Raw genomic sequence first — 14,000 nt, 5'->3', positions numbered from 1 at the left:
CTCGTTGAATCATAAAAATGTCAACTTGAAGTCTCTGGACCTATATCCATTCAGTGTCTACTTAAATACATTTCACCTCCACTCTGCCTTGAGCCCCCCCACCCCACCCCAGTTTCCTCTCACAGATGTTCGGCCTCCCCTTGTCCCAGCATGCCTTTCTGTGAGCTAGAGAATTTTACCAGTCCACTAATAACATTTGTTTCCTATTTCTGCACGTCTAGGATGACAGCACTAGCCATAGTGACCACCAAGACCCCATCTCATTAGCTGTGGAAATGGCAGCAGTCAACCACACTATCTTGGCATTGGCCCGACAAGGAGCCAACGAAATCAAGACAGAGGCCCTGGATGACGACTGATCAGGGAGGGGTGAACACGAGAAGTTAACTTAGTTTAGACGTAGCACCTTAGCAGACTTTCTTCGGTCCTTAACATGTGTTCTTACAGTATAACTTGCAGTTTCTTGTATGTCAGTTAGCCGTTAGGGTCTTCTTGTTCTGTGAAGATGGCATGGTGCCCTCAGCCTTTGCATATACTCTCTCAGTATTAATTCCCAATAAATAATAACCAACCAACCAACCAACCAAACTTCCCTCTCCCAGCCCCTGAGGCTAGAAAATCTTGCTGCTCTGTCTTAGCATTCCAAGAAAGTGCTTCCAGGTATTTAGATAGCCCTCAGTTCTCAAATATTAGGCTACATGTAAAACCTTGGGTACTTTTAGATTCCTGAAACACTAGTCTGTACCCCTTTTCCTTCCTCAAGACTGATAGGATGCAAGCTGAGGCAGTGTGGCCCAGGATTGGCAGACACCATTTGGGGAGTATCCGCAGAGTAAAAGGAACACTAGAATCCCCACCTGAGCGTGGGAATAATTGATTTCCAGCTGCAATAAGCCGTGCCTCATAACAGTCACACTGTGGCTAGTTCTACTCCCTCGGGTGCTGTGCTGAGAATGGCAGTGGGAGACTCAGTCTCAGATTCTGGTCGATGGTAACATGCCTGACTGGCACAGACATCCTTTCCTCTCACAAGCTGAGTGACTTAGTAGATAAACTACTGCCTTCTGCCTTTGGGACCATGATTAAAACAAACAAAAAAAGACAAAAAAAAAAAAAAGTCGTTAAGAAAAAACAGCTTGAGAGGCGTTGGGAAAAAACATGAGCTGAATGTCTAGTGGACGCTAAGTCCAGTTCTCAGAACCACTGTACGTTGTATGTGGTGCAGGTACGTGCCTGTCTGGAAAAGCGCTGGAGGCCATCATGGAAGCCGCTTTGCTTCCTGTCTGTGTCCCGTTCCCTGCTACCAAAAAAGGCAAGGATGGAACTAAGGTCAGAAATGAGTGAACGAACTTCCAGTCTTTGTATCCATTAACTGAAGCCCCCTCAATAGAAGAGGTTGATAGATGACTTTATAGTGGGATTATGCTGACTGACTATCACAAATGCAAATACTTTCCTAAAAAGGAGCAGGAAAAATGGGACATTTGCCACTTACGTGGTGGGTCTGCGAGATACGACGGGGTGTGACTGCTTTGGTGTTCTCTTTACTCTGTCCTTGTAGAGGTATGAAAAGTTGTATTGCTACAGGCAATTTATTTAATAATTGGAAGCCATATTGATAATGGATGTGGTAATATTTGTAAAGTTTAATCTACTTTAAGCGGCAGTAACTAATGGAATTTTTTTCCTTGATCACATATGTAGCACTTTTGTTACTTTTTAAAGATATTTATATTTGATAAATCTTTTTTTTCATTTTGAGAACTCAAAATACCAAACAGTGAACTTGCGTTATAAAGTCACCCTGTGATCACCTTGTCATCTGGTAGCAAAATGATGAACTATTCATGCATCAAAGAAAATTACATCTGCTGGCCTTGTATGAAAATGATCTCTTGGCATCCCGATTAAATGACACCCTGCCACTGGTAAGAGGAAACAGCCTTCGATGTATCAGCTTAGGGTGTGTCTGAAAGAGGCACGGCTGCTGTCTGTCTTCTGCCTCATTCCATGTCTCCTCTCTGTGTATAGCGAAGCCTTGTTTAAAGGGGTGTATGGGGCTGGCTGTTAAGCGGGGCGTCTGTCTTTTCGTCCATTACCTGAAAGCGATCTCTGAGATAGAAGGAAGGTGCCATATCCATACCCCCTGACCCCTCCTTCCCCACCAAATGTATTCAACTTAAAACTATTGAGAGAGAGACTTTCTTTCTTCATTTTTCCCTTTCTCGTTAGTGACATATTGCATATCTGCCAGTTTTTAGCTGGTCTAGCTCCACTGAAGGCACATGCTGATGAGACTGTCTCTGTATCTGTTAATCCTGCTTATGTTGATGTGAGGAAGCCTTTGAAAAAGCATGAAAATGCCACCTTGTGTGGGCCTGTGACTTTAAAGAACTATCGGCAGGGCCTGGCCTGCTCTTGTCCATGGATTTCAGGGGGAAAATGTATATAATTTTTCAGCTTCCAAGAGTTGAAGTAGGACGGAGTAGTCTTTTCTGTTTTACTGTATTACTTGAACCAACAAATTCAAGAGTAGCATTTGTTATTCTCAGGAATGATTCCCCCCACACACCCACTCATTTTCTTTCTTGATGTATTTGAATTTTTATTTCATTTAGGAGATTGTGTTATCTTTCTTTTATAATACTTAGGAAAAATATAACATATTGTATCTTTCCATTTCGGTGAAATTTTGTTGGCTTATTCTCAGCTGAATCAGGAGAAGGAGAGAGAAAAATACACTGTCTGACAAGCCACATCCATGATTTATTGTAAGGAGATTATTATAATTGATAGCTTCTTTATGATGGGGTTGCTAGTATCATTTGTTCTTGCTGGTCTTTTTAAAGAAACAGACTCAAACTGTTAAGACAGCTGCAGTTTCTAAAGAGCTACAGTGATTGCCAGAGAAAAGCTAAAAGGTTTCATTGTTTTAAGACCTTTAAGGAAGAGAAAGAAAAAAATAACAGAATAAAGGAGAGTGAGTATCCATGAAGGCAGTAAGACCCTATCTGGCAATCTGGAAAGAGGAATGTGTCCATCAGTGCAGGATGGCATCGCACTGAGCCTGGTGAGGGCAGGAAGAGGGGCTCTTTCACCCAGAATTTTTCTTTAATTAAAGAATACTGCAGGCCTGCTCTTAAGACCCACTGCCTTACATGTAACGTTTCTTTTTTCACCAAGAGTACAAATTTAATTCTTTACCACCAGATTTAAATTTACCATTAGTTTTCTTGTTTCTTACCAGGTTTAATTCCACTATTTTGTCCAGGCTACCTTAGTTATACCGGCATGTGGAGTTGTCACTAATTTGTAATATCTTTGGATGGTAAATTTTCTTCTTAAGCTTTTTAAGTTTGACAGGTGGTATTGAAATAGAAACCCTAAACTGCTCTCTTACTGAAGTGAAAATAACTGGGCTTTTAAAAACTCCCATGCTGTGATTTTCGTTTGTTCTGTCCTCTTCTCTCTCAATCCACCATGTACATTTCTTCAGGCTCCAGAGGACTATTTCAGGGGCTGCTCCTTCCTGGGTGAGGAAGACTAAAAGTGGGGGTTGGGGGAACCTTTCCAGCAGTTCATATAACTTGTCTGGGTTTTTTTTTTTTTTTTTTTTTTTTAAGGACTTCATTGAATTACTATGGTCACATGTGTAAACTTCCTAACCTTCTTAAAACAGTCTTACAAAGGGACCTTTTAAACATGGATCATCCTCAGAGATTTCTGCCTGTTGATAACCCTAACATCGGATGGAGGCAGGGAGAGCAGTACGATACACTTTTATCCTGAGACCTTCTAGTGCCAGTTGGTACCAAATAGACATTGTTTTATTTCAGCGAAGCTTGTTTTGTTGGAGTACCCTTAAGGCAGTTTTCTTCACAATCTCCATCCTTTAAGTGGTAGATAAATGTGGTTCCCTTCTGTCTACCTGTGGAACCCATACAGTTCCACACACTGTCCCACACATTGTCATTGGTGGGACAGCCCTCCCCCCACATTCCCATATGCCTTCACAGGAAGACCCCTTTAGGGTACCTTTTACTTTAGCTCAGTAGAAGTGACCACCTGAAAAGATGTGAATGAGGAAGCAGCAGCTCATAAGTCACTGAAGTATACAAAATCCAGTACTCCATTTCCTAGATTTGTGATGGCAGGCAGTCCAGTGATCGACAGTAGCTCTGGATAACTGGGGCCAGATATCCAGGTATGTTTTTACCTCAGAGTGGACTACTTATGAAGAGCTTGCATATGCAGGTGTTTCATTTCTCTGCTTGGCCTTTGTCTTTGTAAACCTGGCGTTTGGATTCCACCAGGCACCAGGAATGTCCCGTCGCATCCTCTCCATCTGTGAAGCTCTTCTTCCGTTTTCCTCTGGGCTCCAACACTAAGGCTTCATCTTAAGCTGACTTCTTGGCTGGAGTTTTTTATTTTCCGCTGCAGCCAAAGTAGGTGGGTGTGGTCCATCTCTTCACACAAACACTCCTTCCTGTCTTGCAGCCCATCTTTTTGACCAGCTACATATTCCACTGACCAGCTGCATTATCTCTGCCCATAACAGTGGAAATAATCCCTTTTTCGTAAATGATCCCCACACTGTCCTAAAAATGTGAACTTCAAGTCCAGTCCTTATTCTCTTTGGTCTTAAGAGAGATTTGGTCAGAAGCAGTCTTCCCCTTTAACTCATGGCTCTGCCTTTGTCTTTTTTTCTTCTGAGAACCACCAGAATATTTTTTCCCCCGTGAGTCTCAACAGATTCTTAGGCAATAATTTTTCTTGTTGTTGATGATCTTGTGCTAAGTAAGTAGCACTCTGCCTCGAGTAGTCCTGACCCTCTGCATTGTGAGTTGGTTTTATTTGTTGATCTGTCTGTGATTTAAATCCTAGGTTGGAGTAGTGATAGAGTTTGTCATTTTGTTGTCGTGATTATTAGTAATGTTTTACTACTGTATTCATTGGGGCTGCATTTGAGACCAGCCAAATCCATTTATAGCTTTACTGAGCCGGATTTGTTTGTCAGGACTTCCCAAGTGAAAGTTGGGCACAGTGGCCAGCTCCTGCTGGTGGTATCCTTGTGGGGCGTAGGGGTGGGGCGGGGGACACTGTGGGAGTGGGGCAAGGGTGGGAATTACGCATATAAAACATTCCTTTTTGTGTGCTCTCTAAATAGCAAGGATGTTTACTCAGGATTTGGGGATCAGTTGTCAGCCATATTGAATTTGGCAAACTGAGCTGCATGCCCTGACAACCCTCTGTTTCTTCATTTCCATGTGTCTAACTTACATTACCCGGTAACACCTAAGTTATCCACTTGACAGGTTTTGCACCATAATGAGAGCTGAAGGCTTACCCCGGGAGGCAACTATGAACGAACGGCCAGGTGACCCTGTGAGGGTGGCCCTGACGGCAGGATGCTGTCGTCGCAGGGCCCTTCCTTTTTCTGTGCTGCAGTCTCCTTCATTACATGCTCTTCTTTTCAAAAGATTAACTATCACTTAAGAGGAAAGCTTTCCTTACCGACCTCTCTCAGGAGAACTACTGTACTAAAGTGGTGGGCAAGGCTTTTAGTGCATCGAGCCTATGAGTCCCTTTGCCGATTACAGAAACTCCCCTCACAAACAGATTGGGTTTGGAAAGGCTGTTCTTAATTCTCATTCTTGATAAGTGGACACACTAAGCTACTGCTCTCACCATCTTTGAGGGCCCAGGGTGGCCTCGTCGATCTGAGGCGCAACCTCGCTCATGTCTATGGACATTCAAAAGCTGGAAGTTTATAAATTGAGAAGTTTCCATGTCAGCATCATTATTCTTTCTTGGTGGAGATGAGAAATAGCAGCAAAAAGAAAGCTAACAAGCTGAAAAATCCAGTTTCCTATAACATTGCTTTTCTCTTGTAATCAAGAGGGGAAGAAATATAGGAAAGAGGGGAACTTTGGCTGCACCCAAGGATCTCACATCCCCTTCTCATCACCACCCAAGGAGCTCAAGATGTCAGAGACGCCTTGGGGTTACAAGTGTGCATACCCCTGTACTCTCCTTTATCATTGTGCATGTGACACGTGGGGCCGGGCCGTGAGCAGAACTAAACCTAGTTGACTCCATGCAGGTGAAAGCCAGCTGGCGGTTTTACTGCGCTGACGGTTCGCCACACGCATCGCACGCCATCATCTCATGCGCCAGCTCCCTAACAACAAAGGGAAGGAAGGGCGAGTCTGCATGTCCCTTTTACTTGGCAAGTTTTCAGATCAGTTTGTCCCAGTATTGCGCCCTCCGGTGGGCGTCTGAGCCCCACAGTGCAGCCGGTGCGGGTTCAGGAGCCGTGTGTGCTGTCACCATATCTACCACACGGTGACCAGAGTAGGGCGTGTGCACACAGCCTGGCTCTCGCTTCATACATCTTGGGATGCCGGCTCCCTTGACTGCATTTTCATTTTCTCTTTTAAATAAAAGTGGCTCCATATAGCCATAATTAACTCTCAAATTCACACTGGTGTGCTGTGATCAAATGAAGGTTTGCCTGAATCCTTTCAAATTGTAACCATGGTAATTGAGGGGGGTGGCATAGAATGAATATATAAAAATATAATGACAATTGTTCTGAATGACTGAGTGTCCTCCTGACATGTAATTAGCTGTTTTAGCAAGACGTAGATTGGCATGGTCATAATTGAAAGGACTTCTGTCCCTTACGTGATTGGAGATGGCAGATCTCCCATTCTCTGTTCCCTTTTAGCACTAACGCGCCCAAGAACATTTGGAACAGCAGCTCAGTAAACTGAAATAATGACATGGTGTTTGTGTCCTCTCCGAAGTGAAAGAAGGATTTGGAGTTATTTCAGCTTCAGAATGGAAGACTGATTATTGCTCCCCATTTGACTTCTAAATGATTTGAAACCTCTCTCTCACATCCAGTTTCAACCTGCTCCACCTTTGGCAGAAAGTTCAGTCAGAATCCCGCACTGAGTCAGCCACTGACAAGGCCTCCAGGTGGTTGTGCCACTTGCTAACCAGCTAGCGTATTATGTCGGCCTAACTTCAGGACATTTACTGCTTAACAAACCCCCTAGAATTTTTAATTTTTCCTTAGTTACTTGATACTTATTTCCATTGCCATCACCATTAGAAAGTGTTTCTCCAACAGTTTACACATGAGTTAAATAGGGTTTTCCTCATTGGATCACATGACACGAACACATACGTAAATGAACACGCGGGCTTGAAACAGCTGTGTGGCATGAATGGAATACTGATATCTGCAATGTCCAGAAGTTACTGGAGCAAAAGGACACGCGTGAGTTGCACCCGGGTTTTCGCACATCGCTCTCACACGGCAGTTCCCAGCTCCCTCACGTCAGCAGCCTGTCCTCCTGAGTGTCCCCACTGGTCTGCTGTGTCAGCCGGACTGTCCGCCTAGCCCTGCCCAATCCATGTTCTTTCCCTCCCACTTCCTTCCTGTCTTTTCTGTCCACCCCGCCCCCATCGGGCACCATGTGATCTTGACGCCGTACACAGTCCCCTGCCCAATGAGGCCCATCGTTGTCACCCTGCGGCCTCACGCCAGGTAGGAGCTGCCACGTCACTCTCTAGCCTTTCTCCCTCACCTGAATTCTCTGTTCAGTTATGTGATGGAGAGTGAGTCTTCACACACACCAGCACACAGCACCGTGCCCACCGGCCCTTCACGGGCTGCTTCACGCCCCGGCTGTGCCTCTGAGCCCTTTCCGCGGCCTGGACACTCCAGGACTGGCTAGTCGCCACTAAACATACAGCTCCTGTTTTTGTTCAAATTCTGCTGCTCATCCTCAAAAATCTTTTCCCCTCTCCGCATACCAGAAAAAATCCTAACCCAAATGCTAGTTAAGCTTCGGTTCCATGAAAATGCCGAGGTAGGCCACTTTTTTGTAACTGTTCTGTCCTGTATCCATACACACACACACACACACACAGAGAATTTGGAATGGGGTGCCCTTGGGGTTCTTTTATTTTTGTTCCCCTCAAAATACCTGCAGTCCAATGTATAGTTGGATTGGATCAGAAAAAATGCCATGAACAGTTTTTACTCAGTCCTTCTCTTTCTATAACATCTGAAAGCGACTGTCAGCACCCACCCCACGTGCCAGCTTTCAAGACACAAGTATTGTCGCTGAGACTTCTCCATGGGACCCGATCAGTTTTCTGACAGTTGGAGTGAGTGTGGATTTATGACCCTAAAGTGTAGCGTATCCATCCCTTTTCTTATTTTCCCAGCTAACAGATAACTATCTCCATTAAAATTGAAAATCTGTCTTAAGATTAGTGATTTTGAGAACTGACTAGATGAGTATAATTCTGTGATTTGTGAGACATGCATTAAAACAGCCAGCAGAACATTCTGATTATCTGCCCACATTCAAAGAAAATAGAATTATCAGTGCAGTTAAAACCTTCTAACACAATCTACTATTTTAGGGATCAAAGTATTAGATGTGCTACTTAAGGGATGGTGCTACTTAAAAAGAACTAGAGTTAGCAAGACATTTACCTTCCCAGATGTTTCAAAAGAGGCCACTCTGGAGATTCAAAAAACCCTACACCCTATATTCCTTTACCATCAGCAGCCCCCGCTAAAAAGAAAAACCAGTTCACCAAAATCAGTGAAAAGATAGGTAGTGCGTACTTATGAAATATGTATTTTGGGGGAAGAAAAGACCAGAAGTTATTCTTATAAGAAACTAGAGTAAAGATGCCATCATTCTAAACGATAATACCACAAAAGACAAACATCCAGACCTCCGAGCGTTCGAGGCTCGTGACAGCAGCTGACCTTCACTGAGCACATACGGCGTGTGGGGCGCTGTGCTGAGTGTTTACATTGCCTCACTAGTTCCCGAAGATTCTCAGACCCTACACTGAGCTGTACCACCTTAATGGAGTCAAGTCAAGTCTCCAGGTGTTTCTTCATCATCTTAGAATGTTAATTGGAGAACGGATCACACGGAGTCTGCCTAGCACTGTTCTAAAATCACTGCATTTAACCTGTTTCACCGTCTCATGGGACGGGACAGTGCCGGATGATCCCTGCCAGCACACTGTCGCACTGCCGTCATCCTCCCGTGCACTAAATTCCCTTTGACAGTGGACCACGCTGCCGTGATGGTCCAGACCCCGAGCATCCCTCCCCTGGGCTTTTCTCCCCAGTCAGTGATGGTGACAGGACCGCAGCCTTGGCAGCTGTGATGTGAAACCTCTTGTTTCAAGTCTCCCGTCTCCAAGAGGCGAACGTGAAGGTCTTGCCTTTTACTGCGAAGAAATGTGACGGCCGTCTTATTAGTCTGAGTTCTGAGGGGAACTGGAATTTACCAGCACCCCTTGGCTGTAGTTCCAGTTAGTTGAGGCAGAAAATATTAAAATCTCAGACTTCCTGTTTTTTCTCTCCTCTGCTCTTCTAACGTTTTCTTGGCACTGGTTAACTTTCAGGCATCCTGCTTGTGTTTAGAGCCATTTTGCTAACTCATTCTGCTGTCTCTTCCCTCAGAGTCACGAGAGGCAGTGAGGCTGGGCCCATACTTGCAGAGATTGGGGGCCCTGGGATTCTGGTATTGATTAGTATCTGCCCTGCCCTGTGGGCTGTAGCTCCTCATGAGCTTCCAGCGGCCAGCAAGCAGCAGTTGTGGAGATAAATCCAGATTTTGCCTCAGCATAAGAACTCTCTAATAACCACATCCAGCAAAGGGGCAAGTGGCCTCAGGGTTCACGTGGAGGCTAGTGACTGCCGTCAGGGACATGGGCTTTAAGCTGGCCCAAGGACTCAACTAAAATGTCATGTTTCTCTTCCCTCCTCTAGCTCTTATCCTCTCAAAAATAAGTAGTTCTCCAGGGGCCGGCTCTGTCACTGTCTCTTCTGATCTGCTGTCATGTCCTAGGCATCCTTGAAGCCCGAGAGTGGAAACCACCCCAGGAGCAAATCCCCATTTGGAGTGGCCCATGGGAGGGGCTCCCTGGAAGACTGCTTGGGATTGGTGGTTCCCATAATAGGCAGCTTGTTTCATTAGCTGGCTAATGGGGTTTCTGATTATCCACTGACTCCACCAGAAAAAAACACCCGAATGTGAAGGAAAGAGGGTATCTGTACCTGTTTAGGTATTGATCCAGATTTGGCATCTGTGGTGGCACTGAAATTTTGGAATGGAGACACTTAACTCCTTCCCTCGGAAGGAGCATGTGACTCTCACCAGCCAGCACACGTGGCAGAGGCAGAGATGGGTCATGAAGCTGCTCCCCTTTGAGCTCTTCCAACTTCCCATCATTTCCAGGTCGAGTTTCATTCTCAGTCTCATTTTCTGGCTTCCTTTGAGCACAGAAACCTCTCTCCTCTTTTTTTTTTTTTTTTTTTTTTTTTTTTTTTTTTTTTTTTTTTTTTTCTTGCGCTTTACTGGAACTAAGAGCCCAGCATAAACTTGTGAGGGTCATCTTTCCACTTCATCATTCATTGAAGCTATTAAACTGGAAACAAAATGACATTAGTGCTGTATTAATGTAAACAGCAGCCACTCTAGTGATATTACACTGAACTCTCGTTTCTATGCCAGATCCACAGCGGGAGGTGGGCAGTCACACAGAAAGTGGATGAACGAAGGTGTGAGCTCAGCTATGGGCTCCGTTCAGGAACATTGTCGTTGGTTATGATTTGCCTTGGAAACCACATTTCAATACGTTAGAGTCAGCGAACCCCTTGATGCATCTCTGGAAACAGGCACCGGGAAACCTAAACCAAAGTTCCTGGGGGCTGGGGGGGGAGGGGGAAGGGCTCTGTCCAAGCGTTGGCGGCTCTGGCGAGGCTTGTCGCTCACTGGCTTTGCCAGAACACTCTTCTCAGAAGGGACTCTTCTTTTTCTAGTAGTTTTTCCCGCCTTGATAATAGAAAACAAGTCCACGCAGCCTGCGCCTCACACCCAGTCCTCCTGCCCCGAGCCTAGAGCGGGCCGTCCCAACTCCCCACATCTGCCTCTGCCTCGTCCGTTCGTTCATCCTGGTCTGCAGAACCCAGAAGGAGAAAGGCCTCTGCTGGGTCAGCCAGCCTGCAAGGTGGGACACTGGCCCTGCCAGAAAATGCCGAGAACATCCTAGTTGCCTCCTGGGAAGAGCCCGCAGCCTTCTCTGATTCCCCGTGGGCTCCCCTCCCTGCCACAGCCCTGGTCCCTCGGGTATGAAGTACCTTCCAAGAATAAATTTCTATTTATGTTTAAGTGCCTAAGCAAGTTACAGACCTCTGGAACCCACCAGAGAGTCGGCCTGTGCCCTGCCTCCTGCCCTTCCCCACCCTGCGCTTAGCCCTCGGGGGAGGGCATGGGCGGCTGCCCCTCCCCAGGGTCCCCGTCCGTCCCCATCGTTCTGCAGGCAGAACAACTGCCAGCGCAAGCGCTCGGGCAAGATCGCCGTTGCCCCATCAGGCCGGCTTTCTCACTCTTCCCTGTGCTTTTTTCGAGGTGTTTCTGTTGATGGTCTATGGTCTTGGTTCAGAGAGAATGTTTAGGAATCTGCTTAGCAAAATCTGTAGCTACTGAGTGAAGATGGGGGAGCAAGACACCCCTGGAGCAGCATCCTGTCTTTGTCAGCAGCTGCAAAGCGCGTCCAGATCCAGGAGGGCAAAGAGTCGAGTGATCACAGTTAAAAACATGATGATTCACTTGCCATCGTTAGTCACTGGAACCCTGGCCACCTCTCTGCGTCCTCTCTGCCCAGATTTGAGGTTCAGGATGTCTGCTCACAGCGGCTCAGCGGTAGGGTGAAGCAAGATCAGAAGTGCGTCTTTGAAAATGAGTGTGAGATTATGTGTTTGCTTCTTTTTAAGTCATTTAAGTCTGACCTAAATGCGGGGCCTTCATTCCGTGGTGGGTGTACGACGATCGTTTGTGACTGCGCTCTGTTCTCATCTCGGCACTAAGCAACGCTCACATGATTTGTTGGCGCATTGGGTTTCGCAAAATGGAACAATCCACAGCCAGGCACTTTATTTTCATTAATAATCCAACATTTTTGTTCGGACAATGTAATAACCCAAATGCTGGGCGTTCACATTTACGAGGTAGGGGCGTGTTTGCCAGAGGGAATCTTCTGACGGATAGAGCAGGGGAAGTGGGTTGATGGCAGTGATCAGATGGGTAACTATTGCCGTGGTGACCATGAAAGCGAGGCTCTTCTGGAGCATGTGACACCAACCCGGACGCGGGCAGTCGCTGTCACTCAGTTCTCTAGATGCTATTTTTATAGGTTCTACCAAGTGCTTATCAATTACCCAGGTTGTAATTGAAAGATGAATGTAAGGAGAGGGCAGTGAGCTGGGGGAACAACAGTGCAATGCGATTAGAGGCAGGAAGAGAAGCCCAGTTTCTTTTCACTTAACTGGCCTTGAACTTGGAGTGCTGAGGAGTAATTGTGTTGCGGGATGACAGGCAGCCCTGTCTACTGTCACGGGAGGGTGGGAACTACCTGGTGCAGCAAGTTAGAAAATGAGAAGCAAGCTTGCCTGCCGTAATTTGATCAGATACCACGGGACTGCCGGAAAGTCTTGCGCATCACCAAATACTCGAGTTATCTGTGGGGGGCTGTGTGGGGGCCCCGCAACTAGGCTGTGGCAGAGCGCCCCTCCTGCCTCAGCCATCGTGTGTCTCAGTCTTCATGTCTCCCGCTGGCATCTCCTGGTCTCTGTCCTCATCTTATATACCATGTGTCCCTGAGGGGTGTCGCACCTGTGTCCGAGTCTGCTGTAAGGTGTTCAGTCTACCTCAAGGGGTCATCATGGTCAGCTCTGTCCCGTAGCAATCCTTTGGACGTCGCCACACACACTGGAATGTATATCTGCCCCTGGCTCTGCCTCCCCGTCAGTAACCTCCCGGCCCCATCTTCCCTGTAATCACCACGAACTCCTAGTGCAAATTGGATGCTGCTTTAAATGTGAAAACAATTGTTCAAAAGCTATAAAACCTGAATGAAAGCTAAAGCTGAATTTATAAGCCTTGTTGCGTATGAGCCAAAAGTGCAAAAAGCTCTATATAATGAACTAACCTGCCACTCGTATAAATATAAATATATATAAATATATTAAAATCAGACTGTTCTACAAAATTGTGTATTTGTATTTTTGTGTACGTACAATTTTCTGCTAAGCAGAAGGAGGATGTAGTATAGGATGCTGTGAGAAGAGATTTGGTTTAATCCTATTTCTTTGTTACTTATTTTTGTTAACATCAGATGCCTGTCTTTGTCTTACATGTGTATGACACTGTTTGGAAAGCTGCAGTATCTCTCTTCCTAAGTTCAGAGTCGGTTGGAGAATGAAATCTGGGCTTTAGAGAGCTGTCCAGGCCACCAAACTTGGGTAAGTGGACAGAGCTCGGCCTTGTACCGCCCAGGGGCCGTTGGTGGTCCTGAGGGGGACTGAGGGGGGCAGGGCCTCTGGGAAGCAAAATCTCACTCCTAGAAATCAGCTTCCAAAAGAAAAGTGTCAGCTCTCTCTACCAGACTCTCCACTAGGCCCACCGGGAGGGGACACAGGATGTCTCTGAACTGAGGGACAGGACCTCTTATCTCTGGGCCAGAAGTTTGCCCAGAAAGCAGCAGGGGGTCTGCCCGGCTGTCGTGCCAGCCTCTTGGCCATCCCTGGACTCCATGCCCCTCTTTGAGTAGTTGCTGCCTTTTTCAGATCAGGTTACCAAATACGCCTCCCCTCTGCTGAGCTGCTGGCGCTTCTCCACGCAGACCTCCAGCCCAGCTCCCTGGACCGTCTCAGAACCCACCTTCCTGGTGCTAACACACACGAGGGGGGTAGAGTGGCTGCCAGTAATGGTCAGGAGTCTACCACCTGAGAGGCCAGGCCGGAAGACGAGCCCGTGCCCAGGGCAGTTGCCCCTTCCACGACCCCACTGCCCACCCACCTCTCAGCCCGCCACAGTCCCTCCTGACGTGAACCTTCCCTAGGGAGAGCGATACTGCACCTTCCTCTGTGGGACTCATATTTATAACAA

The 14,000-nt window shown here is 46.5% G+C and overlaps 1 protein-coding gene across 14 annotated transcripts in view; it reads left to right on the top strand.

The window, feature by feature from the left end:
• HMBOX1 (homeobox containing 1) overlaps positions 1-1,929 on the top strand; it is a 151,567-nt gene extending 149,638 nt beyond the window's left edge. For 10 of the 14 annotated variants that reach the window (XM_025042511.1, XM_025042520.1, XM_025042513.1 and 7 more), the window contains one exon: positions 222-1,872. In XM_025042511.1, the coding sequence (XP_024898279.1) occupies positions 222-359 (138 nt within the window). In that variant the 3' untranslated portion in view covers positions 360-1,872. Of the gene's footprint in view, positions 1-221 lie in introns of all 14 variants that reach the window. The other 4 variants (XR_001516364.2, XM_006906235.3, XM_025042514.1 and 1 more) reach the window with 4 other exon arrangements.
• Positions 1,930-14,000: the final 12,071 nt, after the last annotated feature.

This window comes from Pteropus alecto, unplaced genomic scaffold (genome assembly GCF_000325575.1).
Source record: "Pteropus alecto unplaced genomic scaffold, ASM32557v1 scaffold50, whole genome shotgun sequence".
In the NCBI taxonomy this organism is placed as follows: Eukaryota; Metazoa; Chordata; class Mammalia; order Chiroptera; family Pteropodidae; genus Pteropus; species Pteropus alecto.
This window is presented reverse-complemented; position numbering and strand designations above follow the sequence as displayed.